The sequence below is a fragment of the Durio zibethinus genome, chromosome 12 (genome assembly GCF_047325235.1).
Source record: "Durio zibethinus cultivar Kanyao isolate XHJ-2024 chromosome 12, ASM4732523v1, whole genome shotgun sequence".
Classification (NCBI taxonomy): Eukaryota; Viridiplantae; Streptophyta; class Magnoliopsida; order Malvales; family Malvaceae; genus Durio; species Durio zibethinus.
This window is the reverse complement of record NC_143173.1, coordinates 3,428,715-3,449,466: the sequence shown is the minus strand read 5'-3', so window position 1 is coordinate 3,449,466 and position 20,752 is coordinate 3,428,715. Positions and strand designations below refer to the sequence as shown.

The window sequence follows — 20,752 nt, the reverse complement described above, 5'->3', positions numbered from 1 at the left end:
TCTCTTTTGCTATTAGCAACTTGTGTTAAATGATCAAATTTTTTTTTACCTATAATGACTTTGAATATGGAAATCATTTTCTAGCAACTAGTATAATTTTTATTAATTGATATTTTTGATACTATTAATGAATATTTCTTTGTCAAAAATTTTGCTAAGTCTATGCTAAGAAAACTTAAAAGGGGCATGAATGCGTTTATATTTTGAAATTTCAATTATAACAAACAAAGCATGGCATTTTTATCAATCAAGCCTAAGTACCTAAAAACTTATTCAAATGATGTGAAATGGAGGATTCAAAGCCTCACTCAACTAAATGAACATAAAAACATAGCTTGATAAAAATGGAGGTAAAATATTACTAGTCCTAATGTTTGAATTCTTTTTATAAGAAATTATGTGCAAATATATGATTTTGTGGTTGAATATATAAACACTTTGCACAAATTAGTCACCAACCTATTTGATATAAATTGTTTTAACATTCTTAAAAGGTTGGATTGACTAAATGCATCTTGATTGGTATTCATGCCTAATTTTTGATTGTTTTGATAAGCTTGATGATTTTGGTGCATAAATGTTTATTTAGTCTATGAACATACCTACGAGTTAAAATAGATTGATTTCTTGATCTTTAAATTGCTTTGTATAATAGGTTATGAATTTATATTTTGAATTTTTTTTATACTTGTTCATTGATTGAGTTAAATCACCATTGAAATTGTATATAATGCATTGTGTCTAATTGTTTATATCCTTTTTGGTATATTGTTATATATGATTTGAAATATTTATGCATATGCTTGTATGATATTGATTGAAATATATGTTTCAATACTTGCATATGTTTGGATTAAGTACATTGCTATATATTGAAATAATTCAAAATATATTTGAATAATTATGCTTTCATTATTTTTTTACCACAGCAAATGTATTCATCATATTAGAAAAATCATGCTTATATGTATAATCTTTATTATAACATGATGAAGGAACCTTATTGCTTGTTAGTACTCATGTTGCATTACATATGTATGAGCTTATGGTTCTTGTTGAATATTTAATTGGAAAGGATATGCATATGAAAGATTATTTTTATTACTTTAGATTTATTGATTGAATCTTTCATATGCATGAAAATATTTTTGCTCTTTTAAAGTTAGTAAACAAAACTACTAAAGAATTTTTGAACTTTTATGGATGCTTGTGCTCATTGTGAAATATGTGTCTATCTTTAATATAGTTTGTACCTTTTATGCAAATTTGTGTATGTCTTAAATTGATTACTCTTTATTTTGAAAAAGGAAAGAAATCTTAGAATATAATTTTGCTTGAATTAAAATGATTTGCTTAGTGATAACATATCTTTAACAATTGTTATGAGCTTGAATATATAGTTACATGATATTGATATTAATATTTTATATTCTAAACACATTTTACAATGACATGATTTATGAGGGGCATGCATATCATTCTTTTATTTTTTTGCTCATAAGTTTCATGTAATAAATTTGAAACTATTATGCTAAAATGCTTGGATATATTAAAATACTTTTATACTCTTGTGCTTGAATACATGTATTTGAACTTTATTATGCATATTAACTTAAATACATGAATTCATTATGCTCTCAATTAAAAGTATTTTGTTGAAATGATTTGGTCTTGAATTTTGTCCAATGCTTTGAATTACTCACTTTTTTGATATGACAAAAATGGGAGAAATATTTTGTAAAGAAATTTGCTTTCACATACATAAATATGTGTGATGAATATATATATATATAAATATTTATTTATATGCTTTAGCATATATATATGTTGAATTATGAGTGTTAGATGGCATTGATGAGTCTGGAGTAGGATGAATAATGCATTAGTTAAGGGAGAGTTTTGTTAAGAAATATGCATTGCTTGAGGAGTTTTTCAAAATGGCTTTCAAATTTCTAATATGTTGCAAAATAAGTTTTTTAAAATAAGTTTATCTTTAAGTTTTGTCATATCAAAAAGGAAAAGATTGTTAACCTTGAATTAATCTTTATTTTGAAATGATAAAACATAAAACTAAATAACCTTGATTAACAGTTTGAAAAATATTTATTTAGTATATATTCTTAATTTTATTATTTTTGGTATTAAATAAGTAATATGTTTTTCAAAATGATATTTGATTTGAAAAATATATTGAAAAATTGTTTTAAAAAATTGGTCTTAATGTTTATATCAAAAATATAAATTTTCAAGATTGACAATTCTTTGTAAAATGTTTTTCAAAATTTAAATAAATTTTTCTTTATGTTTTTGTATGTCTCAAACCAAAACTATCTTTAAAGATTATTTATTTAAGCTTAAGTGAAAGTCTAATTGTTGTTTTTAAAGTGAATTTATTCATTTTAGACTGAATACAATTTTGATAATATTGGTTTTGAGAAATAAATTAACTTGAAAAAGTTGTTTTTTATAAGAACAAAGTTTTCCAACATTAAATTTGTATTTTTTTTGTATTGATTTACAAAGTTTTGATATTTGAATTTATATAGATGTAAAACTTTTTAAGTTTACTTTTTAATAAATCAAATAAAATCCAAATCCAAATTTTATAAGAAAATATTTTGAATTTTTACTAAAGATTATGCAGGTTGTCTAACAACTGCACAAGAGGTAGATTTGGAAATTCACTATAAATTTTATATAATGAATTAAATGATGAATTTTATATGGATAGAAAGCCATTTAAGTCTAATTTCTAAATCGTTAAATGGATATCTTGATTGAGAGTTGTATAACTTAAGATATGATCAAATTAGTGAGTAAATTGTAAAAGAGGATTCATTTAAAAAAAATTGATGCACTATTCATACAGAATGTCCCTTTTGTTAAAATGGATCGATCTATTCTAAAAATGAATTGATCCTTTATCAAAATGGCTCAATCCATTCTTCTACAATGATCAAAATTTGAATAAATCCAAGAACCAGTTGATCCATTAATGTATCTGATCGATCCCTTCATTCCTAACAACCTTTAATGGCTAGTTTTTTAGGAGATAAATGTGCATTTTTTTCTCCAAACAATCCCCATTGGCTCTAACATATTTTCTCTATAAAAGGACTCTTTCAATAACATTGAAGCTAAGAGATAACACTAAAAAAGTATTGCTTCAATTTCTTCAATAAATTTAGAGAAATCAAGTGTTTAGAGCTTAAATTTTTTATCCTTGTATTCAATATCCAGTTATATCCATTTAGTCTCTTCTTGTACTTGTTTGGCAAACACCCAAGCTTTGTAAGATTATTTAGTTTGCAAAAACACTTGTATCTCATTTAAGATTGTTGGTTTAAGGGAAGGGAAACCCTTGAGTGTATTTGTGAAATTTTAGAAAAAATTATTTAGGGTTCTTGGTTTGTTGTGCTCTTAGCCTTGAATAGGTTATTTGTAAGAATTAACATATAGTGGATTGTGCTTGGCTAAGATAGTTAAAGGGAAAGATGTAAGTGTCTTTAAAAAAGGATCAAACCTCTATAAATTCTTATATTAATTTCTCTGTCCCTATTTATTTTAGTTTTATTTGTTGATTATATTTGTTTTAAGTTCATTAATTTTTGTTTATTACACCATATTTTCATTTAAAAGCATATTATTTTAAATTTAATTTAATTTAATTCAAATTTATTTTTGAAAAAAAAATGGAGACAATCAATTGACCCCCTCTTAAATTATTATACTTGAGCTAACACAAAGCACTAGATCCATATGATTATAGTGCACACTTCTGTACGATAGTTTGGAGTACCGTAGGAGATAATGTCATTAAGGCTATATTATGCTTCTTTGAGACAGGAGCCTTACTTGCTGCTTTTAATTCCATGATAATAGCCTTGGTGCCAAAGAGCCAGTCACCAGCTAGCATCTCGGACTATAGGCTAATTTCATGTTGCTCTGTTATATACAAGAGTATTACTAGAATCTTGGCTGCCAGGTTGCAACAAGTCTTGCCATTATTCATCAACAGTAGCATCACTCATAATGTGCTTATGGCACAAGAGTTGCTAAAAGGCTATAGTTGAACTACTCTCTCTCCTAGGTGTGCACTAAAAATTGACTTAAAAAAGGCTTTTGATTCTCTACATTGAGATTTCTTAATCGATGTACTTGAGGCAATAGGATTCCTAGGACGGCTTGTTGGCTCTCTCTTACTTCGTCAAGTTCTCTCTATCAATCAATGGAGACTTGGTGGGGTATTTTAAGGAAGCTAGAGGAGTACGGCAAGGAAACCCTATGTCACCTTACTTATTTGTTCTTGCTATGAATGTCCTTTCTTGGCTTTTGGATATAACTGGCTTGCATGGAGTATTCTCTTACCACCCGAAGTGCAAACAAGTCCAATTGACACATCTTTGTTTTGTTGATGATCTATTCGTATTTACAAAAGGGTAGTTGAACTCAATTGTTGGCATCCAAAATATACTAAAGCTGTTCTATACTTATTCCAGTCTTCAACTTAACTGTACAAAGAGTGAACTATTTTGCATAGGGGTTCCGAGTACAAAGCTAGATGAAATTTTGCAAATAACAGGTCTAAAGTTGGGCACCCTGCTGGTCAGATACCTTGGAGTTCCATTGGTCACACAAAGACTTTCCATGACAGATTGTATTCTATTGGTTGAGAAGATTACAGCACATATAAACAGCTGGGCAGTAAGACATCTTTCCTATGCTGGCAAATTACAATTGATTCAATTGGTGATTTTATAGTATACACGATTATTGGTGTAGGCAATTTTCTTCCTTAGAAGTTTATAAAAAGGATTAATCAGCTTTGTTCAATGTTCTTCTGGAAAGGACAGGTGAGTGCAGCCAAGGGAGCTTGTGTCAACTGGCAGGCGATTTGTAAACCTAAGTTTGAAGGAGGACTAGGGTTGCGAGATATTAACACTTGGAATCAAGCTTGCATTCTTAAGCTAGTGTGGGCTATTTTCGCTCAAGCTAGCTCCTTATGGATCACATGGGTGCAAAGATATGTATTAAAAGGAAGAAGCATATGAGACATGCCTATTGTTCAGAGCCATAGTTGGATCATGAAAAGCTACTCCAAATGCGTAGTACAACTTCTAAGTTCTTGATAAAGATAGAGACCGGAGTGGGCTTAGCGCAACAGGAGTCCTAGATATTCAACAACAGGTGTATGGGATGAATTAAGGGCAAGGCAGGAAAAGGTGAGCTGGCACAAGCTTTTATGGTGTAAGATGCATATTCTCAAGTTTGCTATTATAACTTGGATGGCTATACTTAATAGACTACCAACCAAAAATAGACTGGTTGCATGTGGAATTTACACAGATGGAGACTGCGTACCCTGTAAGCAGGAGAAAGAGAGCAGAGACCATATATTTTTCAGTTGTAATTACTCAAAAGATGCATGGCAAAAGTGCTGATTTATGCAATTTGTGCGAAGAGGTTGTTGGATGGGAAAGAGAGCTCCAATGGGCAGTTAGCAGGCTTTGAGGGAAGGCGTTATTATCTCTTCTGCTTCGTCCAGCATGGGGGCATACATATATTGGATTTGGGCAGAAAGGAACAAGAGACTCTACAGGTCAGATGAAGTTGTGGGAGGCAAATATTAAGGGTAGATCAAGGATGTAGTAGGATTAAGATTTCTGGGATTAAAGGGTGTCCGGTGTCGTTTGTGATCATGTATATAGCTTTGTGAGAGATGGGAGCTATGTAGAAACATGTTTGAATAGTAAATAGCAGGTACAGGTTGTTGACATTCGTAGTAGTATTTTACTGCTTCTTGAATAATGAATACATATCCAAAAAAAGAGATAGAGGTGTTGCCTGTAAAGTTATTTTTTTTGGAGTTTATATTTGATATATTGTCATTTTATATATTGTTAGTAAATCAGATAAGGACAATTCATTAATGAGATGAATCTAATGATAATATCTCATTAATGAGTAAATTATTTTAATTTGTGTATATTTATTTTAAGGGTCGATATTTGTTAATTAATGAGTTATCATCATTTGATTTATTGATAATGTCAAAAATTTATACATTAATAGTGTATCAAATATAAACTATTTTTTTTTATATAAAATTATCAGAGATTAAATTTTTATCATTAAAATAAAAAATTTAAAATTTTACCAACATATCGTATTATTATTGACAAAAGACTTAGTATTTAGTAATGGTTTTTTGTTATATGGTTAAGGGTTTTGGTAATTTATGTCATAATAGGAGAGAAGGCAACAGGGCATAAATTTGGAATTCGTGTTGTTGAAAAATAAATAGTATTTATTCGAATTTGTATTGGCATGGTGAGCTGGTTGATTTGGATTTAACTTTTTAAGTTAAACATTTGATTTTGAATTTTAATTTTATGTATTATAATATAACTATAATTGTATCAAATCAAATTGGTCCAAATTAAATTCAAACCGATTAAGAGAGTGCTTCAGGGTCAATTTTTGTCAGCTCTAAAAGTAATCATGGGCAATAGGTAAAGCCTTGAACAAGAAAAATCCAATGCAATTGAGAATAGCTGATGTCTTACGTTGAATACACATTCCACTCAATTAACTAATGCAATGGTTTTGCCACAACAACCATTAACAAGTTAAATGTTTGTGTATGTCCATTGGCAAGGTTGCAAGCAGGGATAACAAGAGAAAGAAATTGTTCCCAACGCATGCTATTTCTTCATATCAATGTAAAATTAAATTCCTCCAAAAAGAAACAAAATTAACAATGACATTTATCACCCACAACAATCAGAACCACCATAATTTGAGTCCTAACAGTGGCAGTAATATTGAATCCTATGTGTTGCTTGTTCAAAACTGAACCCAGGTTCTCTATCTAGTCTTCAAGTCCCGGCTGGTCTTGGTAGTTTCTCTGCTTACGGCAGTTTCATTGCTGTCGACAGTTTCGCTGGTCTCCGCGCTTTCACCTACATCTGCCTCTTTTGATGAATATCCCTGTTCAGACTTTGCAGGCCCTGGACCAGCTGATACTTTCACCATTGATGGACGCAACAGCCTGTCTCCAATCTTGAACCCCTTGCGAAATTCTTGAAGAATGATACCTTCTTCAATTTCTGTGGAATCCTTACGCATAATTGCTTCATGCAGCTTTTACAAGAGACACAAAAAGCAATTTGTAAGAAAATTGAAATAAGTACCATCAGCAATACACAAAAATAAGAGAAGCTCCCATGAAGTTTCTCTTCATTATCTACCCACCTTTTTTTAGCCTAAGGAGTTACAAGTTTTCATGCCACAACTAAAATGTAATACTCATATCAACATCTTATATTATTACTCGTAAACTCACCAAGTCAGCTCGAATCAATCAAGATATGGTTTATGCAGGTCTTCATAAAACATGAACAAACTTGATTAAATATTCGAGAAAGCTCATCAAGTACTTGCCCGAATATCAAGCCAACTCGGTACTTGACCTGCATTAAGCCAATTAACAAACCAAAATGATACCTTTCATATAATATTCAAATGTAATGTCCATCTTTTGAAGATATAACTTCAATATCTTAAAGTAAATTTGTATTCTCTTCCATAACAATCTCATATTCAGTAATTCTTCTGATCGACAATCAAATACAATCATGTATTTGGGGCCTTGAAATACAGTTAGTTCACAAGCTGCCTCCTCATCTTAATGATGAAGAGGCCAAGAACATAGTAAGAGAAAATTTGAATGAGGCTATGAACATTCGCAGTTATCAAAGTGCCCTTGACTTGGGAAGAATAGAATGCAACAAATCATGAAACATCACAACGTTTAGTTATGAAGAAGCTCCTAGTAGAATTTATCATGTCTACAAAAGGTTGGGAGAGCAGAGAGTAATAAGTATTAACTCACCATTGGATCAAAAGAGATTTCCCACTGTTACGGGCAACAAATTTTCCAAAACTTCTCCTTGGGCATTTGTTACCAATGAAAAGCGCTCTCTCTTCGTCCTCTTACGTAAGTTGCCAAAGTCCGCACTAATTCTAAGAATCCGATCCTTCTCTACTGACAATTCTTCTAAAAAAGAAGCCATTTTCTTTTCAAGATCAACTTTCTCATCCATTTTGTTCAATGGATTTTAAAAATGCTTCTATGTCAGCAACTTTGGACTCATCATTACTTGCCAAAGCTTTATTGTATGATTGGAGCAATGACGCAATGGCTGAAGAAGTGTTTCTTCAACATCAATACTTTCATCTGCACCAGCATCCTCTTCAACAGCAACAGCACCATCTGAAGTGTCCTGTTACATATATCCATCATGATGAAAATTGCAGCCACAAATGTCTCAATCATTATAGTTAAGCATTAAAAGATGAAAAGAAGAAAAAGGAAGAGAGTTGAGGTTATAGGAATGGTTTTTGAAATTGGATTTCTTTTTTTCTTTGTTTTTAATTGTTTTGTAATTAGTTTAGCCACTGTTTTGAAAGTTAAGGTCTGTTTGGAGGCTGGGAAACTGAAAAAGGAAAAAAGAAGATACGGAAATCTCTCAATCATTATAGTCTTAACCTTATGCCAGCAATCCATACCCAAACAATTAAATCAGGTTAAGTACCTGATAAATCAACCCTAGAGAATCATATTATGTGATAATGGTCAGGAAAATTTAAAATCAAACAGTCAATCAGATATTGCTAATTTTGTCAGAAATGAGGTGCACTTGTGAAAAAGTTGAGACATTAATAACTTACCAAAGCATAGGATGTGCTGTATTTTTTAACACTTACAAAGCACAATTTCATCAACAAACAGAAAAGATTAATAATAAATGTGTCAAGGACTCCACTTTTTAGATACAAGAAATATTTAACAATTGTTGAGCAAAAAAGATGGTGACAGCCATTTGATTCAAGGATCAATATAGTAATACGACTTAAACCATTTGATTCTCATATTCAGTCACAAAATTCAAGAAAATAGAAAATTCAATAATAAAATTTAATTTATAATTTATTTTTAAATTAAAAAAATTGTATTATTTTTATTTTATTGAGTTAACATGAAATTATGTGTTATTTTATATTTAACTTGTTCAAAAATTTTAAATTAACAAATTTGGCAATTAAATTGTTATATTTCATAAAAAAAATTAATAAGATACATATATCGCTTACAAATATTAAAAACATAAAAAAATAATTAAAAATAAAATACTTGTTAATTTTTAATTTTCTGAAATTAAAAAATTTAATAACGTGTCAAATAATTTTTTCAAGATTATTTATTTTTTGGATAATCTTCATTTCTTTCAAATTCTTATCATATGTCAATTTTGATGATGAACAAAATTGTTTCATTTCAGGTCGGAATATTTTGATTGAAACAATATCTTTTCATTACTACCACTAATTTGCATGGAGTTGAGATTGAATTATCACGTGGACTCAAATAAATATAGAATTCGTGGAAACAGCAAAATTTTGTCCTGCCAATTTCCACTCCCCGTTGGTTGAATTTTTAATATTTTAATATTTCCTATGATTTATTTTCCTTAAATTTTAAATATGTTATATTTTTTTAAAATGAAAGGCACACAGCGTCCTTGCCCCAATCACAGCTGACTAAGAAATTTACTGTTCTTTTAACAAAAAAATCTCCAAACCACAAACCTCTGAAGTTCTCATTTTTCTTTGATTTATGCTTTAGTATAAGGCTTATTTTGAGCAAAAAGTACTGAATCCCAACTGGGTTTTTGATAAATTTTGAAGCTTTTAGGTTTTGTTTGAGGCTTTTGTTCATTTTGGAAGATCAAAATTGTTTGTATTGAGAAATGGGAAGTAGAAAAGAAGAAGAAAGAAACGAGAAGATAATAAGAGGTCTCATGAAGCTGCCTCCTAATCGTCGTTGTATTAACTGTAACAGCTTGGTAAAGTTTCTCAAACTTCTCTCTCTTTTGAGAAAAAAAAAGAAAAGAAAGAGTTTTTGGCTTATGGGTTTCTATAGTTAAGGTGTGCTACGGAGGCTGCCAAATTATGGGAAGAATTAGTTTTAGCTGATGTATGTTAAAGTTAAGCATTAAAAGATGAAAAGAAGAAAAAGGGAGAGATTTGAGGTTATAGGAATGGTTTTTGAAATTGGGTTTCTTTTTTTTCTTTTTTTTTTAATTGTTTTGTAATTAGTTTAGCCACTGTTTTGAAAGTTAAGGTCTGTTTGGAGGCTGGGAAACTGAAAAAGGAAAAAAGAAGATGGGTTTGAGGTTTAGAAATGGTTTTTGAAATTGGGTTTTCTTGATTTTTTGAATGCAATGCATCTAATAGTAATGAGTGTCAAGATGGTAAATCAGCTGTTTTAAAAAGAGTGTTGAAATTTGCTTTGTTGTTTCTTTTTAAATCAACTGCACTAATTGATTTCAAATTCTGGTTTTAAAATTTTTCCCTACTCAAATCAGGCCAAGCTGTTGTTCGGCATGATTTAAAAGGATATAAATTAGCTTTATTTACTGTTCCTCACACTAAAAAATTATCTTTATTTAAGCTTCTAATGATAATTTTTTTTCATTTTTGTATTCATATTTCTTTGATATTAATTTGTGGTTCTATTGTTGCAGGGTCCTCAGTATGTTTGCACAAATTTTTGGACTTTCATTTGCATGACTTGCAGTGGGGTACAGTAAGTACTTTTTTTTTAGTTATTTCATCATCTACTATTTTCCATAGAAATAATTGTCACTGTTGTGAATCTTTGCGTATTTGGTAGTACGTAACTTTATCAATGTTGTGGAAATCAATGCATTATGATTTTTGCAATTTAATTTTTTTTTGTTGCTCATTGTGATGATTTTAAGTTCCTTAAAGGAGTTATTGCATCTTTCTTTTACCAATTTAGTCGGTGGTTGCTTACTTGTATTTACTTTACATGATTCTGGTGGAGTGACATGCCATCACAGAATCAAGTCTTTCAAATCTTTACCTTTTTTAATCCTATCATGGTGGTCATTTGTGTTTGTATTAATTTGTACTGCAGTCGTGAGTTTACTCATCGTGTAAAGTCTGTATCAATGTCAAAGTTCACTTCACAGGAAGTTGAAGCTCTTCAGAATGGTGGTAATCAGGTTTGAACTAGTGTTACATTTGCTGATATCTATGGAAAGAGTGGGATGCTTAGTATAATGCGGATGAGATGTTCTGTGTTTTACTCTTTTCAGCGTGCAAGAGATATATATCTTAAGGATTGGGACCTGCAGAGGCAAAGATTGCCTGACAGCAGGTGCAGAATATGTGATTTTTCACTTAAAGTACTAGGCATGTTCTTGACGGATGTGGGGTTTTCAAATAACTCTTTCTCATTGCAGCAACGCTGATAAAATCCGAGAGTTTATAAAGAGTGTATATGTGGAAAGAAAATATGCCGGAGGAAAAACATCTGACAAGCCTCCAAGAGACATGCAGGTAATTTCTTCGTATTTAGTATAAACAGTGGTTTCAAACTTTCAATTCTTCAAATTATAAATTTTGCTAAACCCTTATGCTTCTTGGCTTTGTTTCTTAAAACCATGTTTTATAATTAGAAAATGAAGAGAATATGGTTGTGGATCATTTGGTCTGAAGTTGATCTTCCTAATTGTGTATTTTCTGTTTTTTCTAAAATGAAAAAACTTTATCTGTTTTCTTTATAGAAAACTGAATTACTATTTTCATTTTAGAGCCACCGCCCACTCTGGTGTTTGTTAAACAAATTTATGCAAATGGAATTAAACTGGCCAGTTTTTAGATACTGGTGTTTCTATGTGCTTGTCTCTTCTGTTTTATTTGAATAAATCACAATAAATCCTAGAACGGTGGTTTAAATGTGGTATTCTTGAATGAATTTGACAGAGCCCTAGAAATAATGAAGATGAGATAAGACGTGCCAGTTCTTATCATTCATATTCTCAAAGTCCACCTTATGACTATCAATATGAAGATCGGCGTTATGGAAAACAAGTTGCTGCTGCGCTTTCTAGGAAGCCTGGTTCAGATCGAGGCCACCATGCGGGGAAAGGTTCTAGTTTTGTCTACAGTCCTGGTCACTTAAGTGATCAAATGTTTGAGGACAGGTTTGCAAATGAAGGTTCTGCTCCTAGGGTTTCAGACTACTCTGTATCTAGCGGAGGTGATCCATTCAAATCTGGTACAGGGTCACCAAATTTTCAGAAGGACATTGGATTTGGCAGCCCACCTGCTCAACCTTCAAGAGATATTTTAAATGGAGATACACAACAGCAAACAATTAATTTTTTTGTGGATCCAAGTTCTAAAAAAGATGCCGGAGGGATCCCACTCCCACAGGTCACATATCTCACACTTACATCTTATTAGTGAGAAGTAGTTTCTTTTTTTTTTTTTTTTTTTAAAGTCATGTGCCACATCTGAAAATATATGATTTTTTGAAGCAAAACACTATACAGGCTTTGATGTATTCTGGTGGGATACTTCCATATAGTGATTATTAACATCAAGAAGAGAGCTCAAACTTTCATGATAAATTGTGTAGCTCATAACATATCTAAAAATATTCCAGTGGAGCCTGCTGTTCATTTATTTCATTCAAATTTCAGTCATGTGAATGCATAATTTATAGTCAATTGCCACGTATGCGTGCTCAATGCATTCCACAAAGACCTATAAATATATGCACATTTGGGAGATGCTTTTGGCATTTCATATAGAGTAGTAATGTTATTTTGCCAACTCTGTGATTGTTGGAATGTGAATCTAGCTAAGGTGATCATAGTGATACTAATTGTGTGAGATGTATGTGTTGTCAAGTAAATGAACCCTTTTTCTTTGTTTGCTGTAGTTATACGTGCTTTATCATGTGTAATCTTACAACTACTTTTATCTGTTAAATGAACTCATCATTAACTGATACCCGAATTTTCTTTTATCTAGAGAACTAAATCCATGGGAAGTTTCGGGTCATCTGATAGAAATTCCATGCCTGTCAAGTCATATAATTCAGGCATTGGACTGGGTGTTTTATCTGAACCTGAACAAACTGCTGGGTTCTATCATGATAAAGCATCTACTATCACCCAATCACCTGTTCCTATGAATCATAACGGCCTGGATCTCTTTAACACACCTGAGGCTTCGGCTGCTCCACCTATAGATTTGTTTCAGCTACCTGCAACATCATCAGTTTCCTCCAAAGATATATTTGAACCTGCAGCTTTGATGCTGCCTGCGAATTTATATCAACCTTCCCCATATACTCCATCTATAGACTTATTTGCTGGGATTGCTGAGCAGCCCCCAACTACAATTGATGGAAAATCACCGGAGTTACCTGTACCTAAAAATGAAGGATGGGCAACATTTGATACTTCTCAGCATGTGGCATCTAATCCGGTAGCCAAAATTCGTTCGCCTGCTGTGATGCCCAGTGATGGAGATTTGTCAGTGAAGTTTGATCAATTGTCATCCTTAAACACAACCATGCAGTGGCCACTTTTGGAAAATTCTAGCGCTTTTGGAGCTACTTCAGTAATGGCTAGTCAATGGCAAGAGGGCTTGCATGATAGTCAAGCCTCCACTGCTGCAACCAGCATTCAGGTAAGCCATTTCACATTTTAACATGTGCTCTGCTTATGTCCATTGCAGTTTTGTGAAGAATAAGAAACAATGATTCTTGTAGCATGCATTTATTTATGTTTTTCACTGCGTGGCCTACAAATGATTATGGTTAGAAATATAAATTTCTTTCTTTCCTGTCAAATGTCTGGTCAAGTGATCCATTTTCTTTCAACAGTCATGGAATGCTTTTAATGATTCTGCTGAATCACTTCCTCTGGAACCACGAGTACCGTACAATCATTCGGTGACCACTGATCAACATTGGGGCTTAGCAGCTTCAGAGGTTTTGCTACTTCTATTTGTAATGATGCCAATGATTTACTTTTTTCCATTTATGTTTAAATATCTGTTCCTGCAGAACCTTTATAATGATGGCATCCAAACAGCTGCCTCCCTTGCTGGTTTCCCTGCTGCTACTTTACCATCAGAGAATGGCATAACACCATCATATGCTCCATCGGTGAATCCGCTTTTGGTTTGTTCTTTTAACTTATCAGTTCCTTTTGTTATTTGTGTTGTATGGTTTGTTATTGAGTGCTTCTTTAATCTCTTTAGGTTTTGAACTTAATATCGCAGGGAGAGAGACAGTCACATGCTGCTGATCATAAATCAACCAACCCATTTGATCTTCCTTATGATTCTGAATTGGAACAAAGTGACATGGTATATCATGCATGTTGATCCTTGAATATCTTTATACTGTGTTTTTTTGGGTAAAATTGGTTGATCTTTACCTGATGTTAGAATGTCTCTTTGTTTTATCCATGCTAACCTTTTTTTGCAATAGTTCTATGGAGGGGGATTGTACAGTTTGCTTACCATTTCTTTTGAGGGAATATTTCCTATAATTTTATCTGTATTATTGCATGCTTTTGTTCACTTTGTGTTTTGGTTGGTCTTACTGAGATTCTGGATTCTGGTTGGACATGAATGTACTTAATTTCATACTTGAAGGAGAATTTGTGAATCGATGAAATGCCAATCTGTATATTGCTTGCAACCACCTTTTTGTGGTGAACATCAATAATGTTTTACCTTTTCTCTTTAATAGTACATGCTTTACATTGATTTGGAGTGCATTACTTGTGGGAAAAGGGCAGATGCAATACTGAAATTATTCTAATCAATTTCTTCCTTGTTTATGGCATATTGCAGTTCTTGGATATGAGTTCATTACAAACAACACTTCCTAATGCTCAGTTGCCTTCCACCTTTCTTGGTGGTGTATCACAACCATGGTTTCCTCAGAAACCTGAGGCACCTTATATTCCAGCAACACCACAAGGTAGTTCTTGTTTGTCTCCTTGGAACTAGGGAGCCATAATTATTAAGTTGATGGTTGTTTGATGGATCTTATTCGACATGCACTAAGGAAAAGAAAAAGAAAAGAAGAGAAGCAAAACTGATGCCTTTGAAAAATATGTATAACAATGGACCATGAAGTTTTCCTAAAGTAGATACTTGAATTTGTTTGTTTATTTCTGCAGGTGGCTTAGCATACATGTCTGGCCAAACACCTAGTTCTCAATTATCGTAAGTTGTTTTGTAGTCAAAATTTATCATCATTATTACAACTTTTGGTACCCAAGTAACCATGCATAATTATATTATGCTTTGGGAAGTTAAAATTCGTCTTCTATTTTAGCAGGAATGTCACAGTCCAAGGGCCTGTTGCTTCCATTGGAGGAAATCCTTTTGCATAGAATTCTACCGGCAAAGGTGGCATTTTGGTACTTTTTCAATCTGTTGTAGTTTCCTTGTACCAAAATGTAGCCAATCTCTTGGTCCATTAGAATTAAATCTAGTGTCAAGTCATTTCATTTTTTCTTTGGGAAAAATAATACGTTGCCTAGGCCAAAAATTCTTTTGCGTTCTGTCTTTGAGGCCTCTTGTCTGTATGTGACACACTTGTTGGAAGCAATGATGCAGCAAGGAGAGATTGGTAGGGGAGATAGGCTTTTATGGCTCTTAGGGTGGCAAAGATTTGAATGCATTCTAATTATGCCCAGTTCATAGGCTTTCTTTAACTAGTTTTGGCTTGATTTCTCTAAGGTTACGTATATTTGTAAGCAACGGTATGAGATGTAGTAAAGTTGGATGCTCTTCAAGACTCAAACATAACTTCAATGCTAGGAGATGCAACATTGCACTGACAAGCAGAGGAAGAGAATGAATAAGACAACTCAAAAGCATCAGGATATATGATTACTAACTTGATGGAAAATAGAATGAAAGCACAGGCTCCAAATCGAACCAAGAGCCCACCAAAGTGCTACTAATGGAGCAGAATAAATATGTACATTCATGGAAAAAGAGTAACGAAAATTTCAATTATATAGCTAATTCTTTTTTCAAGCAAGGTTTAAAGGGTAATGGTTCAAATCCAAGACGAGGCCATATAGAAAGGCGAATGCTGTCAACTCTTAGTTTCACAGTGATCCAACTGATAGCAAAAGGCTATGTAACCAATCCTTTTCATAACAGGGATGAGTCAAAAACTTCACCACAAAATACTTTTCGATTTTTTGGAGCAAATATTTGCAGTATCCAAACAACATTCAAAATGACTGCCACATTAAAGAAAGATACTGATATGAATCAAGAAATTAACTGCAAGAACTCAAACTAAGCAACACTTGCTAATAATCATCAACTATCAGAATTTACAAAAGCTGATATTAACTTAAAACCAAAATAAGAAACATTTGACCCTGAATCCATCAACAAAAGGGGGAAAAAAAAAACTGGGAATTGCATGTTGCAGGGATTGTCTTGCTAAACAATAGCTAGATCAACAGAAAGTTCAAGTAAAGCTATGTTGAAAAACAAACTTCAGAAAGTACTTCTAATAAAACAAGTGTAGTGGCTCATAAAGATCTGCATGTGTATATATATCCAAAGGGACAGAGGGGACAGACATACACACATGAGAGTAAAATGTGTGGTACTAATTTGATCTGAATAATCAATAACAAGGATTCTTATAGTAACATTTGTTTTATTGGTGGAAAAACTTAGAAAAACCTATAAGGTGAACTACCAAATGTAACCAAGTGTATAAGAATACATAAAACAATTCTCAGTTACTTAACAAAAGAAGAGTGGAGATATGGTGCTAGCAAAATATACAACCTCAAATAGAAGACAGGTTCTCAAAGTACTGAAAGGCATGGATACTTTGATACGGCAAAATCAAATCAGAATAATGATAACACTCATCCAACGAGTCAAAGTTGACACTTGGCCTTAAATCATAAAGCGATTTCCATGCCCCATCCTTGAAGTCATAGAAAATTACTTTATTCTCTATCCAGACCACAACCCTAGGTTCTTCTTCTTTCCCAAATTGAGTAATACACACATCAGAGAATCCAGGAGAATAAAAATCATAACTCCAGATAATCTCAGGAAAATCCTTCACTAAATCCCCAATATACAGACGATGCTTCAGGAACCAATGAGAATAATCACTTGCCATCTCAAAAACATCAAATTCTAAACAAACAAGTATGCAGTAGGTCACTGCTATATATAAAACGCCTCCACACTCTCCCAAATGACTACGTTCCTTAGGTGCCTCCATAGTTGGTATTGGCATAGGCAATACTTCCAATCTTTCTTTTGCTACATCAAAGTATAACGAATCCTTCAAATGACAATTCCAATGAATCTTCCCATTACAGAAGACAGCATCCTCGAAACATATAAAGTCTGTCACACCAAAACTGATTCTAGAGAGACTCCAAGAATCAGTCTGAGATGAATATATATCCAGTTCAAACTTGGAAGGTTTATCAGACACTTCGCGGACGCAAATAATCTTGTAATGAGGTGATATGAGAGGATCAAAAGCCATACTAACATAAAATTTAGAACCCTGAAATGGGTTTTTAGGAAAAGATAGCTCCTTGAATTTCTTGGTAGTGGGGTTACAAATAAAGTACCTAGAGATGATATCTTTAGAACTATCAACCACGGACTCACAAAGAAACAACCCATAACAAGACTGAATAACATTGATGTTAGGGGCATTATTCATATAATCAAAGAAAGGTACTCTACTGTTATGCTTCAGAGGAACCATATCGAATTCAGAGGGTAACGTGTAGTACCCTTTGACAAGAAGAGCGGTGGGTGTGAGGAAGCCATTGGTTTGGTGGTGGCGAGTGTGGGAGAGGCAGAAATTAGGGCAGGAAATGAGAGAAAGCCATTGTTTTGAGACGCACTTGAATTTTAGGAGAGGCTTTGTGGGTAATCTGAGGAGGATTTGTGTTAAGAGATCAGGGTTGTTACCAATTGTCTCTGCTGCAGTGATAATAATGGAAGTATTCTTCATTGTTATCACAACATCAAAGCAAAGAAGAAGAATTGAGCAGAATATTCAAAGGAAAATTAAAAGCTGAGCAATACCCATTAATGAACACAATCAGCTTGATTTACATACCCTTCTGACCCAGAATTTGAGAAATTGCAAACGGTTGTGTTTGAGTGCTCACTCACAGTTCCACCAGCAGATTAATGCCATTAGCAATTTGCAGAAAGCCCTTTCTTTGAAAGCCATAAGAACGAAAACAAAGGAGCAGAAAAGGGCAAATTTTCCTCTTTTTTCATTGGAGTGGGAATTTTAATGGGTTTTTGCTAATTAACAGAAAAGTTTTTTTTTTTTAAATAAATAAAAAAAGCCTTCCAATCAAATTAGAGACATCAAGTTAAATCGCTGTAAAATTTTCGAACTTTTTAGTTTTAGGTTCTTTTATAATTGTTTATATGAATAATATTTTAAGAAACCAAAACTAAATTCAATTATCATGTAAAATTTCAAGTCAATTAAATAATTATATTATATTCCTATTTATAATATATATATATATATGTATTGGTTGACATTTCTATATTATCAAAAAATAAATACACTTTTAATCAATTTGAAAAAAAATTAGCATGCAATTATCTATATCAATAGATTATAAATTCAATAGTTTGATTAAAAAAATATAATTGTATAAAATATATAAAAAAATAAAGTTTAATTAGTTTTATAATAATATAAATAGATTTTTTTTTCTATATTTAAAAGCTACGCATTTGAATTCGGTATATAAGATTAATTTATATCTTATAAAATTTTTAGATCATATTTAATGCATAAAATTATTGATAAGATGGGATAATAATTATCTTATATCATATTTTATTTATATATAAAAAGAAAGATAAGGATTGTAAGGAAAATTAACATCTCTTGACATAAAATTATTTAATCATCCTCGAGTGAAGAGAATTATTTTTAATATATTGGATTAAACTTATATATTCAATTATATCTTTAAAAATTATATTAATAATTTAAATTATATAAAATTTGAATAAGAATAATTTTGATAAATAAATAAATTATCTTATCCTAATTTTTATGTATATCAAATATAAAATAAGATAATATTATTTAATCTAATTTTATCCATAAATTATCTTATTTTATCCTATTATAATTTTGTGTACCAAATATGACCTTAGTATTCTTATTTTGGTGATCCAATTACAAAAAATTACAATTTAATCCATTAATATTTATAAAATTATTTTTCAATCACAAACCATTAAAGACTAAAGACATGATGAATTTAGAACTAACAATGAGATAAAAACATAAATTATTAAAATACAAATACGACATGAATTATATAACTTGTTTAAAACCTAAATAAGAATATGATATGTTTATTATACGTATTACACGTAACATAACATGATTAACATATATATAATCAATTCGTTTAAACACGACACGAATAATCATAAATATATACAAATAGACATGACTAATATGGATATACATGAATAGATACGATTAACACAAATATATATATAAGAACATAACTAAAATAATAAATAACTATAAACTATCCATCATTTATAACTTAATAAACTTGACATATTAATAATATAAAAAAGTATTTACATATTAAAAAAATTAATACTCATTTAATATGTATTTAATATATATTACATAACTATATTAATTTTTAGTATCAAATTTAAAATGATAAACTATTAAAGATTAAACAATAAAATAATAATGTATAGGATTAATATTAATATTAATATTATATTGATATTATTAATATAAAAATATAATTTTATAATAATGATTAAATGAATATCATAATTAAATGTTTAAAATAATTTTTGTATGATATTAAATAACTAATTAAATATCATAATTAAAGGATTAAAAATTAAAATAAATTTTATATGTTTATATTAAATTAAAATAAATATTAAAATATATTAGACGTGTTAAACATATTATGCTTGTTAAACATGTTAAATATGTATTCTCATGACAAAATTAAATTAAACGTGTTATTCGTATTATGTCACACATTTAGATATGTCAACATGTATAAAACATAAATTATGTCATATCAAAATTCATATCGATAATAATAAACATGAAATGCATTTTTTAAAAAACATATATATATATATAATTTTTTTATATTATTTTCGTATCGTATCATCGTATTATATCTAAAATTATCATATTTAAAGATGATGTGGTATTGCTAAGTTTTTTGTCACTTACCAAGTGATGTTATCATATCATTCTACATGCAACTAGATATAATAAATTTTGAAAAAAATTGGATATTAAAAAGGAAAAATTCTACTTTTTATCATTTAATTTTTTGAGATTTTTTTTTATTATCAAACATATTATAAATTTCAAAATTTAATTTCTTGTGAAATTTATTAATATTTTGATTTTCATTATCGACATATCTAAAACGTTGTGGCTTTTCAATGATTTAATTACCAAAAATTATCAAAATAAAAACATCTTATTAAATTGAGTGTAAAATTTTCAAACTTTTAAATTTTACATTCCTTATAATTGTGAATATATATAATAATTTAAGAAACCAATCCTTAGATATAATTATTGTCTCTAAAAAAAAAGTATCATATAAAATTATTAAAATATAAAAATGACACGAATTATAAAACTTGTTTAAAACCTAAATAGGAACATGATATGTTTATTATACGTATTATACGTAACATGATATGATTAATATATATAATTAATTTGTTTAAATACGACATTAATAATCACAAATATACATTAATAGATACACTAATATAGATATAT

The 20,752-nt window shown here is 30.7% G+C and overlaps 3 protein-coding genes across 6 annotated transcripts; 2 read left to right on the top strand and 1 right to left on the bottom strand.

Annotated features, from left to right (window-relative positions):
* The first annotated feature begins 344 nt into the window (after positions 1 to 344).
* On the top strand, positions 345 to 5,251 carry LOC149515588 (uncharacterized). Its single transcript, XM_089741729.1, has 11 exons — positions 345 to 350; positions 495 to 522; positions 996 to 1,048; positions 1,247 to 1,270; positions 3,241 to 3,291; positions 3,435 to 3,441; positions 3,790 to 4,034; positions 4,180 to 4,439; positions 4,500 to 4,749; positions 4,854 to 5,027; positions 5,207 to 5,251. Exons 1-11 carry the CDS (start codon positions 345 to 347, stop codon positions 5,249 to 5,251), a joined length of 1,143 nt encoding a protein of 380 aa, XP_089597855.1.
* A 4,213-nt stretch (positions 5,252 to 9,464) lies between these two features.
* On the top strand, positions 9,465 to 15,623 carry LOC111296362 (putative ADP-ribosylation factor GTPase-activating protein AGD14). 4 transcript variants are annotated; one of them, XM_022890628.2, is made up of 13 exons: positions 9,465 to 9,908; positions 10,590 to 10,651; positions 11,006 to 11,093; positions 11,187 to 11,248; positions 11,334 to 11,430; positions 11,857 to 12,309; positions 12,913 to 13,575; positions 13,772 to 13,879; positions 13,955 to 14,071; positions 14,173 to 14,259; positions 14,752 to 14,881; positions 15,084 to 15,129; positions 15,245 to 15,623. In XM_022890628.2, the coding sequence occupies exons 1-13, from the start codon at positions 9,813 to 9,815 to the stop codon at positions 15,297 to 15,299; spliced, it is 2,064 nt and encodes a 687-aa protein (XP_022746363.2). In that variant the 5' UTR covers positions 9,465 to 9,812; the 3' UTR covers positions 15,300 to 15,623. The 4 variants fall into 4 exon arrangements, with proteins under 4 accessions (XP_022746363.2, XP_022746362.2, XP_089625212.1 ...); XM_022890627.2 differs by having other exon boundaries at positions 9,524 to 9,908; positions 15,242 to 15,623; XM_089769086.1 differs by having other exon boundaries at positions 9,581 to 9,908; positions 14,152 to 14,259.
* A 900-nt stretch (positions 15,624 to 16,523) lies between these two features.
* Positions 16,524 to 18,202, bottom strand: LOC111296363 (F-box protein At5g07610-like). The gene has a single exon (XM_022890631.2). The coding sequence runs from the start codon at positions 17,930 to 17,932 to the stop codon at positions 16,730 to 16,732; it is 1,203 nt and encodes a 400-aa protein (XP_022746366.2). The 5' UTR covers positions 17,933 to 18,202; the 3' UTR covers positions 16,524 to 16,729.
* Positions 18,203 to 20,752: the final 2,550 nt, after the last annotated feature.

What these genes read in the sequence shown, in the direction of transcription:
- LOC111296363 (XM_022890631.2), bottom strand. Translation starts at nt 17,932, where the DNA reads ATGAAGAATACTTCCATTATTATCACTGCAGCAGAGACAATTGGTAAC.
- LOC111296362 (XM_089769085.1), top strand. Translation starts at nt 9,813, where the DNA reads ATGGGAAGTAGAAAAGAAGAAGAAAGAAACGAGAAGATAATAAGAGGT. An exon ending in CAAAGATTGCCTGACAGCAG is followed by an intron (nt 11,249 to 11,333) that starts GTGCAGAATATG and finishes TTCTCATTGCAG; the next exon opens with CAACGCTGATAAAATCCGAG. An exon ending in TATTCCAGCAACACCACAAG is followed by an intron (nt 14,882 to 15,083) that starts GTAGTTCTTGTT and finishes TTATTTCTGCAG; the next exon opens with GTGGCTTAGCATACATGTCT.
- LOC149515588 (XM_089741729.1), top strand. An exon ending in TACATATGTATGAGCTTATG is followed by an intron (nt 1,049 to 1,246) that starts GTTCTTGTTGAA and finishes TCTTTAATATAG; the next exon opens with TTTGTACCTTTTATGCAAAT. An exon ending in ACAGTAGCATCACTCATAAT is followed by an intron (nt 4,035 to 4,179) that starts GTGCTTATGGCA and finishes TAGGATTCCTAG; the next exon opens with GACGGCTTGTTGGCTCTCTC.